This window comes from Glycine max, chromosome 2 (assembly GCF_000004515.6).
Source record: "Glycine max cultivar Williams 82 chromosome 2, Glycine_max_v4.0, whole genome shotgun sequence".
Classification (NCBI taxonomy): Eukaryota; Viridiplantae; Streptophyta; class Magnoliopsida; order Fabales; family Fabaceae; genus Glycine; species Glycine max.
The window spans coordinates 16226151-16238412 of NC_016089.4; the positions used below are offsets into that span (position 1 = coordinate 16226151).

The window sequence follows — 12262 nt, forward strand, 5'->3', positions numbered from 1 at the left end:
TAATTAGAAAAACTATTATTGAAAAAAGTATATGAAAAATTATAACCTTTATATATACAGTTGTTTATCAGATCAATTTAATCGATTAAAAAATATTTTAAATGATTAGTTCATTTCATTTCAAATTCAAATATATTTTGTATATTATCTAGTTTTATTTTTATTTATATAATTTTATAAAATAAAATAAGTCAACAATATATTTTATTCTCTCTCGTTTCAAACTCAAATAATTAAACAATAGGTTAATTCAATCTAATTCCATTCAATGTTCTCAATCCCCTTAAAAAGGACCAAGTTGGATTGAATCTGTTTTAAGGATGTTATGTTGGAAATCTCAACCCAATCCTAGTGGCGATTGTGAGTTTAGTTGGGTTGATGCATTAAAATTAAAAAAATAATTAAAAAATAAAAATAAAGATTATATAAAAAAATGGATGACTGTTACACCTGTTGAGGATAGTGGCGCAGATGTCGTACTCGGAGTACAATGGCTGAAGACTCTAGGTCCAATACTCACAGATCATACTTCATTAAACATGAAGTTCATCACTGGAGGGAAGCTAGTGGAGATGAAGGGAGAACGAGAGACAAACCTGCAACAGGTAACACCCTCACAGCTACGTCGTCTACTTTACACAAACCCTGCAAGTACATTCTATCATATTCGTATAGATGCCCAAACCACAATACAGCCTGCAAATCATGCGTTACCAGAAGTAACCTCATTAATCACCCGTTATTCTTCCTTATTTCAACCTCCATCATCCCTACCACCCTCACGACTCACAGACCACTCAATAAACCTATTACCAAACACAACACCTGTAAATGTAAAACCCTATCGATACCCGTATTATCAAAAACAGGAGATAGAAGACCAAGTGAATACAATGCTTGATAAGGGATTCATTCGACCCAGCTCAAGTCCATTTTCATCACCCGTTTTACTCGTCAAGAAGAAGGACGGAGGGTGGAGATTCTGTGTAGATTATAGAGCTTTAAACGCAGTGACCATTCGAGATCGGTTTCCAATCCTGACAGTGGATGAACTCTTAGACGAGCTTGGAGGGGCTAGGCGGTTCTCAAAGCTTGATTTGATGCAAGGGTATCATCAAATCCTCATGAAGGAGGAAGATATCAACAAAACAACGTTTAGGACGCACCAAGGGCATTACGAGTTTCGAGTAATGCCCTTTGGCCTTTGTAATGCACCCTCTTCTTTTCAATCCACGATGAACCAGCTATTCCGGCCATACCTGCGAAAATATATCATCGTTTTCTTCGATGACATATTAATATACAGCAAGACCATCGCATAGCACATCTCTCACTTGGAAAATGCTTTTCAGATTCTGATAACAGGGAAATTTTCATTGAAACTCTCCAAGTGTACATTCGCTGCTCAGGAGCAAGTAGAATATTTGGGTCACGTAGTGGCCGGAGATGGTGTTCGACCAGTGCCGGAAAAAGTTCAAGCCATTCAAGATTGGCCTACACCACGATCTCCAAGGGCACTACAAGGATTCTTAGGCCTCGCGGGATTCTATAGAAGGTTTATACAAGGATACGCTACGATTGTTGTGCCACTCACAAAGCTGCTATGCCACGCACAATTCCAATGGTCACCACTAGCCAGTGAGGCCTTTCAAAAGCTTAAAGGAGCAATCATGGCTGCTCCGGTTTTGGCTCTACCCAACTTCAACATTCCATTCATTGTAGAAACGGATGCATCAGGAACGAGTATGGGAGCAGTCCTTACACAGGAAAACCATCCCATTTCCTTTTTCAGTAAACAATTTTGTCCGAGGTTGAGGAACGCTTCAACGTATGTCAGAAAGCTTGCGGCCATAACCTCCACCGTCAAGAAATGGAGGCAATACTTGTTAGGTCACAAGTTCACTATAGTCACTGATCACCGCAGCCTGAGAGAGCTTATGAGTCAAACGGTTCAGACGCCGGAACAACACCGCTACTTGGCACGTTTGCTGGGTTATGATTTCACGATTCAATATCGTGCAGGTCGAGCTAATGTCGTGGCAGACGCGTTATCGAGGATTGAGGAGGAAACTCCAGCATCGTTTTTATTGTTATCCATGCCTCAGTTCGATTTCCTCGAGGATCTCCGCAAGGAAATGGAGTCCAACTCAACCTTTAGGGAGTTCAACAAGAACCTGAGGCACACCCAGACTACACAATAGCTTCTGGATTGATCTTACACAAAGGTCGCATATGGATTCCATCAAACTCGTCCTTCATTAAACCACTTCTTGAGGAATTCCATCAATCACCCACGGGGGGCCATATGGGTATACAGAAGACGCTTCATCGTCTCCAAGAGAGCTTCACTTGGGACTCCATTAGAACCGATACACTAGCTTTCGTCACCAGTTGCTTGACATGTCAATATACCAAGTATGACAACAGGAAACCCGCTGGATTGCTGTGTCCTCTACCGGTACCGGTGCAACCATGGGAGGATTTATCCATGGATTTTATTGTTGGGTTACCTGCATACAAGGGAAACACTTGCATCCTGGTGATTTTAGATAGGTTTTCGAAGGGACTGGGCCTTGGTATGTTACCCACACATCATAATGCACGAACGGTGACTGAGTTATTCATGGAAATAGTAGGAAGATTACACGGAATGCCGAGAAGCATCGTGTCCGATCGTGATCCACTATTTGTAAGCCGATTCTGGAAAGAACTCTTCTCTCTCAGTGGGACGAAGCTTCGCCTCAGCTCCGCTTACCATCCGCAATCAAACGGGCAAACGGAGGTGGCTAACCGCATTGTGGAACAGTATTTACGAGCATTCGTTCATCAGAAACCTTCACGGTGGGGGCGTTTCTTGTTATGGGCCGAATGGTCCTATAACACTTCATGTCACTCAGCCACCGGAGTGACTCCATTTAAGGTTACCTTTGGTAGGAAGCCTCCAAGTTTTCCCCACTACATATTGGGGACCGCGAAGGTAGACGCAGTAAAGCTGAGTAAAGCTCAAGCACGAATGAAGATGATGGCGGATAAACATAGGCGTGAGGAGGAATTGAAAGTAGGGGACTGGGTCTTGGCTAAGCTCAGACCACGACGTCAAGCTTCAGTCACAGACACGGCGTATTCGAAGCTGAATAAAAGGTATTACGGACCCTTTCGAATCACGGCTTGAATGGGGAAGGTGGCGTACCAGTTGCAGTTGCCGGAGCAATCATGCATCCACAACGTGTTCCACGTTTCGCTCCTTAAACCCTTCGTGTCCACTGACCCACCACAGGATTCAGTTGCTCTTCCCCCCACGGCTATGGATAACGACCCCATCATCGTTCCCTTAGCCATCGTAGCAACAAAGACAATTTTGTCAGAAGAAGGCCCAAAACGCATGGTGCTCGTTCAATGGAAGGATCTTCCACTCGAAGAAGCTTCGTGGGAAGAATGGACACCCTTTAAAAAGCTTCATCACCTTGAGGACAAGGTGTTCTTTGAAGGGCAAGGGAGTGTTACACCTATTGAGGATAGGGTGCAAGTAGCAGGTGGGGTGGTCAAGGAAGAACAAGGGCTGCGACTAGTAAGGGAACAGCAACATGGGGGAAGGCCCATCAGAAAGATGAAGATACCAGCACGTTTGGATGACTACGTGCGATAAGCATTGTGCATGGAAACTGTTGGCATCTAACCGTCTGTTAAGAGGTGCAGAAGGTTCTAGAAGTAGTTAAGCTTGTAACTGATTCTGTTAGGGTTTAGAATTTCTTTGAGAATATAAAAGCTCATGTAAATAAAGAAAGGAATAGGAAGAAAATCACGTTTCTCTCATCTTCTCTCTCTCTCGTTCTCTCGGAGGTTCTGGGTCCTCGAATTCCCAATCATAACAATGACTCATATGTTACATACTACATAAACAAAAAAAATATAAATAATCCAACTATGCTAAATTACCTTGGTACAAATACTCTTTAGAAACTATTATGACGAGTTAAATAAATGTAATACAGAAAACAACAAAAAACATAAAATTAATAGTTGTTCACAGAACATTTTGCCTAATAAAATACTAATATTTAACCAAACAATACAGATAAATATTTAACAAAAAAAAAAACTTAACTAGACATATCGATCCAACCCAACTCACCCTTTGACTTGTTGAACTGGCGGGTTATGTAGGTTAAAAGGTTGAATTAAGCCAACTCAATCCATTTTGATGGGTTAAATGAGTTGAGTCGTTTGCGTTTAACCTATTTTGAGATCCCTTGTTCAATTACCCATAAAACCATGCGGGAGAGAGGAATTAAGTGAGCTAAACAGAACCTCATTTTTGTTCAACTAAAGGAGTTATTTCAAAAAGGACTTTTATCCACTTCCTTTTGGTCCACTTGATGCCCAGTAATTATTTTGGGCTGAGGATAATTATACACAGAGCCATTGGGGGCTATTCCCACTCATTTTTTGCTATTTTCACTCCATGTTTTCAAAAAATACTCCTGACAAAAACATTTTCTTTATACAATATACACAACGGAGTGTTTTTTTGCTGAATTTATACACAACGGAGTAATTCTATCTAGAGTTACTGTTGGATTTAAGAAGAGACCAAATTAATATTAAATTATTATATTTAGAAATATTAATAAAACATATTTAAGTTTATCATTGACTAGCTAGCAAGAACCCAACTCTCTAATATTAATAGCTTCAAGTCTTACACAAAAGATCTTTAATTTTTTATGCTGAAAATTTCTTTTGTTTAAAAAATAGGGATTTCAAAATTAAACCTTTTAAACATTTAATGGTGAGGGTTAGCCGTTGCAGAAGATTCAAAATAAAATAATATCAGCATAGATACCCACTATATAATTGAGTGGGAACTAGTTAGGGATCAAGGACCGAGAATCCTAACCAAAGTGGGAAGGAAGGTCAGCTTGAAAATAGAAAAGATTTGGAATGTATGAATTTCTTTAGCTCCATCATAGAGAGCTTTAATAACCCTTTTGGGTTTGCCAAAGTCTCTTTCGTAGTTCTGTACCCAAAACAAAAGTCTTTTTCCCAGTCATGTGCCTACACCCACTTTCAGGTTTATATTAGTTTATTGTCCCAAGTTGTGACAAAGAATCCCAGATCAAATCTTAGCCTTACTCATTGATAATAGGTCTGTTTTATTTCTTTAATTTATCAATTAGTCCATTGAAAAATTATTTAGTTGCAGGTCACAGGCTTGTGTTTAAATTTCCATACCAGTACCTTGGAATTAATGTACTTACGTACCAAATTTTACAATAATGTTTACGAAGCCATCACCCTAAAGAAAATTACAGAAGGAAGCATCAACAAGCATGTGTAGGTACATATATTTGAGGAGTTATAAAATTGATTTGATAATTGAGAATTAGAGGTTTAAGGATGGAAAAAAAAGGAAAGAGGAAACGATCGTATGTTAGAATTTCTGCCACCGACGTTTTTAATAAAAACTAACAAATAAAAAAATACATATATTAGAACCGACCAAAACTTAACTTGAAAATTCTAGTTGTGTCAAAATAAAAGCACATAACCTATAAGTTGTAACATTGAAGGACGTTAGAGAAAAAGTCTTTCTTATTTAGGACTTGGCAATTTATGCTTAATTTTAATCCGGTAATGAATACTTAACAATAATACTTACATCCATTGATCCACACAAGTGAGGGCCATAACTATGTTTTTTGGATTGTCTGCTTCCCAATATTATATATATCCATCCCTGCATATAAATGCAACTTTTCTATATTGTTATATGAAGGACCACACACCATGTTCCGCAACAGTGATCTCACGCCAAGAGCTTTAGTTGGACGAAAAATCTTTCTAGCTCTTTGCCCCTATAAGTACAATAGATCTACCATGCATATATGGCAATTAACTTCCTTGGGTGATATTTTAATATCAGAATAAGTACAAAGGCATCCAGGCCATAATCACACTTTCACTTTATTAATTTTATAACAACTTGCATATTGCTAAGAAAATGGTACATTTTTTTTTCTTGTACCACTTATTAGTCTTTAATTTATTTTTTTTAAAAAGATCTAATTCATCCCCATACAATCCCACAATATTACTCTACGATCGATGGTATCTCGTTTTTGAGAAAGTTAAATCAATATATTCTTGTGTAATAATTGAAATCAATGGGGATTTTTATATCATGCATGTATGAGAGGTATCAAAGTAGACTATTATTTTCTCAATATATATACGAAGAGCAGAGAAAGGAAAAGATAAAAGAAAAGAAAAAGATCAGTTATGCGGGGATATACGCGCACTGGAAATAAGACAAATATACACGTTTTTATTTTAAATTCATGTTTATTAGGGGTTTGGCCGTTTGGGTTATCAATCAGAAACGAAGGTTTTCCACTTGTTAGTTGTTACTCATTTTCTTTTCCGGGGTGTTTGCAAATCTTCCTAAAATTATATTATGTTATTTTATCTGTCAAACCTTTGAACCCAACAAAACTATTAAGAACTCTCACCAAAAGCAACTTAGTGATCGATGATATATACCCCAATTTAGAAACTTTATTCTCAGTTTCTCCTCCGTCTGCTTTAATTTATTTATATTGTTACTAAATCTGGCCTTGTTAATTAGTGTGAAAACTTGTATGATTTGAATTCCTAAAGAAAATAATGAGCTCCTTGAGGGCCAATTAAAATATATGCATCTTAATTAATATTTATATGATAATGATGCTATGACTATTATGGATCTGTTCCTTGTTATTATGGTTGTTGTTTTTTATTATTATTGAAAAATCGTTAGATTGTTAGTTTTTTTTAGAAGAAATAATTGAATATGTGATTTTTTTTTCTTTCTTGTTAATCATCCAATCAATCTTTATTTTCAGTGTGGTTGTTGTTTACTTAAAAAACTGGTAAGATCATACAAGGTTGCGTTCATGAACATGCAAAATTGAATGATGTGTTCCTTTTTTCTAATCACTTTAGAGACCGATCGACATCTTTTAAAAAATAAAAAAAGATATAAACTTTGCTATCATATTCCTTTCAGAGGACATGTTTTGACTTAATTATATATTAGAGCAGGAACCAATTTCTTCCCACTTATTTTTTCTATTATTTTTCCGAGTATTGATTGGTTCTGATCCGATTAAGTGCGTCGATTTCATACTTCGTATATGAAACACAAGCATCTAGGCGTAATAGGTATCGTAGCGTTGGCTCACATAGGGGATCACACGCTCCCTTTAATAAATGGCACTAGTACTAATTAATGAAGTCATAACTTGTGTCATTTTCATTGTATGAAGAATGTGAAAAAGGTTCCACACACAAAAAAAAAAAGAGTGAAAAAAGAGTTTTGAAAGAATCATGATTGAGATAACGACTCGTCAATTAATATGCGCCTCATGAAATGATATAATTATGTTAGATTTGCAAAGGATCAGTCTACCATTACGATCGTATTTTTTTTGTTTTTAATTTTTTATCTTCTTAAAATAATTTGGTACATGTGTATGTGTATAATTTTGGAGGTTATTTAGGAGCTGGATACGTGAGGGCGGGCGCAACTGAACAAGACAAACTTTTTTTTATTATTATTATGGAGAAAGTAAATTTCAGTTAAACATTTGTTGACACTTGGTTTCATTAATATTAGTCCATTTCAAGTGACATTTAACATGTCTTAAGCATGCAATGGGAAGTTGATAAATTCAACAAGAAAAATGGAAAGTTGATAATTACTCTTATTTTTATGAATGATCAAATTATTGATTTTTCCAGAATATCTTTTGTAAGTGTTCAATAAGTTTCTAGGCATGTTTTGATTCCGGTGAGTTTTAAAATCCAACACATCTAATCTTTTCTTTATAAAAAAATATATATATATATTATGAAAAAGCTCGGATGTGGAATAACATTGCATTCTTAAAATTACTCCCAAATTCTTCCCCCTTTGGTTTAGTTTTATGAGCCATTTGTTTCAAGTTATACAAATGTATTTCCTGGAATATAAGTTGGGAATGTATCATTTCCATGCTTGGTATGAGTATTAAAAATTATTCTCATCAGACATGTTCTATTTTCAAAAATATATATTACACATTACTTCTTCACTTTCTATTTCCATGTAAATGGGTGGGAATATTAATTATATTCTCACGAGAATAGTAGTTATTGTCTAACATAATTTTCTACTTTCAACTTTGTTTGATTTGATTTTTTTATTTTTTAATTGAAATGAATTTTAAAATAATTCAAGAAATGTTAATTAGTTCAAAGATGTTAATGAGAATAATATTTCCAGAAATATTATTTCCTCGTTTATTTTTATTTTCAACGAATAATTTATCAAATTTATTGATTGAATTGAAATGATTATTTAAGAAATTATTGAATTATTCTTATAAATTGTTGAATCTTTTTTCTTTTCCAAAACAAACACTACCTTAGAGCATAAACAATAGAACGCTTGAAGTTGGGTTCCCAATATTATTTGACATTTCGAAAAATGAGGAAGGTGTAATAGCTAGCATGGGAAATGGATGGGGAGTGTTTGGCAGTGTGTGAAGTTGGAGGAGAACTTTCTTTCTAATGGGAGGAAGACCTTCTGCTAAAACTTAAAACCTTGTTAATTACCTCCTTAGGACATTAAAAAAATTGCTTCTTATTAAAAAAAAAAATTTAGACAACACACAAAAAAGCAGAAAATATTTAATTAAAATAAAATTAAAAACTCTTAAAAAAAAATAATAAAAAGCTTAAACAAATTAACAAGTCTTCTGTCTCTTCAACTTTTAACTTTGCTTCTATCCTGTCTTGAGGTAGCTTCAATATTCGGGGGCTTGATGGTAAGATGCTTAATAGAATTTGGAAATGCTCTATATCCACTAAGAGTATAGCCAGTGAAGAATGCAAAAGTTTCTTAAAAGATTATAATCAAGAATTAAAAGAGAGAAAAAACTCAGGAAACCTTATATTAGTTCATGTCTTCTTAATTCGCATACCATCAAGTTTTCACTCTACACCAAACCAATTACAAGTGTTATTTGCTCCAGGTCTCTTTAGGCTTATACAACAGTAGTAGTATTTAACTTCCCACTTCAAGTAATAAAGTAAGTATTCTTTCTCTCAAAGCTTCTTCAGGCTTCATCTATGTAAATCACTTAGATAAAGGTAAAGTTAACTGACTAAATCGTTTGTTAAAGATGGATGCATAATGTTTAAGTCTTTGTTCTTTGAATACATAAAGAACTTTAAGAACATGGAGCACAGGATGGCCATGAGATTACAAGGTTTCAACAATTTTATCTTTGTTAAGAAGGTCTCCGGCCGGTATATATAGGCACACTTCAAAAGTATTTGTTAAGAGCTTATAGCCATGTTCTTCCCTTTTTTTTCTTCAAAGAAAAAAAGTATCTGTATGTTGGGACATTTAATGCACAATAAGTGTCTTCATCAACTTGTCATTTTGTTAAGATAAAATGTTTCACTTAATTATCTTTCTTTTTTCACATTGAAACCTTATATATAGTAGGAGGCAAATATGATTTTCAGTCTTAAAAAAAATTGATTTTCAGTAAGACAGGACTTTGTCCGTTTGTCGGGGTCAGATATGCATAGACTAGTATAAAAAAATTAATATTAATGTTTTTAGAACTTATTTTTAATTTATGCAGAAATTAATTTTAACTTATAAAAAAACATTTCATATTATATATATATATATATATATATATATATATATATATATATATATATATATATATTTCTTTTATAAATATTTATAAAAAAATTTATCTAAATAATTTTTTATGGACAAATGTATCAAGTCATTATATCCTTAAATATGCGATGATCATTATGAATTGGTTAGATTGATTTTTTTTATCCGTAAATATAAAAAATTAAATATTCATACATTCAATTGATCAACTGAAGTATATTTCCTTGGTTATATCGAATTAGACTTGGACAGGATTGCCAAGATTAATTCATTATTATTATTGCCGGAAAAGTGACATTATGTACGTAATAAGTAGTAGGTAATCCAAGAGACTTTATTTTAAATTTATTTTCTTTCTACGTGTTTGGATATACATATATATATATATACGTGTAATCGTGTCCAACAATACTCAGCAACGTGCAATCATATTGTCCACAAGTTCAGTTTAATTTAGGGCATTATTTACTGTACTTGGTTCGAAATTATGGACAGCATTAGTAAAAGAAATTAATTAAATATGATAAGTTATAAAAGGAAAGGGATGGCATTGAGTCAATTGATAATAAAATATGATAAGATATAAAAGGAAAGGTACGTAAAGGAGACCACTCTCTATAATTATATATAAGTTGAGTCAATTTCTTCAAGGATCTCGGGAAGTTGAATTAATTTCCCCACGAACACTTTGAGATCCATAAGTAAGGTTATACCATCTCAAAAGATATAAACCTAACTCTCAGCAACAAAGGGAATTGCCTGCCACTGTGTCCCCTTATAAAACTAACCTAGTTCTGTTCATGAAGTGCCATTTGTCATCAATGAGTTAAATAGCCACATGGTGCGCATACACATAGACATGCACGTTTTTGCATAATCATCATATTTTTGACATAGACATGTTTATTTCTATGAGCATAATTTTATTCGAGTTAGAAAAAAACTGTTGTAAATAATAATTTTTTTAAAAATAATATTTAATATAATTACATATATTTAAAACTCAAATTCATAATCACTAACAACTAAGTTAAAATAACTAGCTCGAGTCAGTTAATTCATAAATTTGACAATATACTTCTTCCATTCTAAATTATAATATATAATTAACTAATTTATATTTATTAAGAAACTTAATTAATTTAATTATTAACAATAAATTTATCTATAATTATAATATATTTTTTAAAATTTATATTTAATTTTATTATGAATCTTCTTATATCTTCGTATGAGAGAAAAGATACAATTTAAGATATATATTAATAAAAAATAATTAATACACAAATATATAAAATAAAATTTTATAATAAAAAATTTATTCACCATATCTTATAAACTTTATAAACAGTAACTTCTGACTGAGTATAAAACTACACATATACAAGCATATATCGGGTATACTTGACCAAAGCTGAGAGTAACGTGTCTGTGTTTGAGAGGACTAAAGTAAACAGATGGGTGACAACAACATAGGCAAAGTCTTAGAGAGAGAAGGCTTTAAGTACAACTTCACGGCAGCTGCAAGTGACACCTCTGCACAAGATGAGGTGATTAAAGAGCAAGATCGGTTGCTTCCAATAGCAAATGTGGGGCGCATCATGAAGCAAATCCTTCCTCCTAACGCCAAGATCTCAAAGGAAGCTAAAGAAACCATGCAAGAATGTGTGTCCGAGTTCATTAGCTTTGTCACTGGGGAAGCTTCTGACAAGTGTCACAAGGAGAAGCGCAAGACCGTGAATGGCGACGATATTTGCTGGGCCCTTGCTACCCTAGGGTTTGATGACTACTCTGAGCCACTTAAAAGGTACTTGCATAAGTATAGGGAGTTCGAAGGGGAGAGAGCAAATCAAAATAAGGGTAACAACAACACTTATGAAAACAACATTGCAAACATATAAATTAATTATGTGGAAGGTGAACTCTTTCTCCAATTCCCATGATCAATGTGATTGATAGTTGTTAATCTGATCTTCTAGTTTTCTCCTGAATTTGAGATACTCAAGGTGCTTGTATCCTTATGTGATATATATATGACGTGAGTCATGTATGCATACTCACGTGTTTTAGACCTGATATTTTCATCAAGGGTTGAAATTACACTAGATGAACACATGGTAGCTTGAGAATCATGTGAGTTACAACTAATCTTTGTATTTGTCTATCCAATAATAAGCTTGAATCATTTCCAGAAGTCATGAGCATCAATGTTCTCCCACATCATCTTGACTTGAAAATTGGGAATTTGAATATCTTAATTTGAACATTAATTAGCTAAGGTAGCATCCCAGCTCTCAGCTCGATCTCCATTTTTCTAAGTTCAGCGACGAGTAATAAAGACATGAGTACTTATAAAATGCCCTGCTATAAGTGATTGAGAAAATAGGAGAATGGAAAAGAAAACTTTTGAGGTACTCTCCTCCTATGCTTGGAGCTGGACTTGGAGTTGTGAAGGAGAGAGCTGGGAGCATCAAAGAGCCAAAATATTAATGCTATCACTAATCATAATAGTATACAGCTAACAGATTAACCTCTTTCTGT

At 34.2% G+C, this 12262-nt stretch overlaps 1 protein-coding gene across 1 annotated transcript; it reads left to right on the forward strand.

Moving 5' to 3' along the window:
* Positions 1–11115: 11115 nt before the first annotated feature.
* LOC100817274 (nuclear transcription factor Y subunit B-5) lies at positions 11116–11915 on the forward strand. Its single transcript, XM_003518916.4, has one exon. The coding sequence runs from the start codon at positions 11179–11181 to the stop codon at positions 11620–11622; it is 444 nt and encodes a 147-aa protein (XP_003518964.1). The 5' UTR covers positions 11116–11178; the 3' UTR covers positions 11623–11915.
* Positions 11916–12262: the final 347 nt, after the last annotated feature.

What these genes read in the sequence shown, in the direction of transcription:
- LOC100817274 (XM_003518916.4), top strand. Translation starts at nt 11,179, where the DNA reads ATGGGTGACAACAACATAGGCAAAGTCTTAGAGAGAGAAGGCTTTAAG.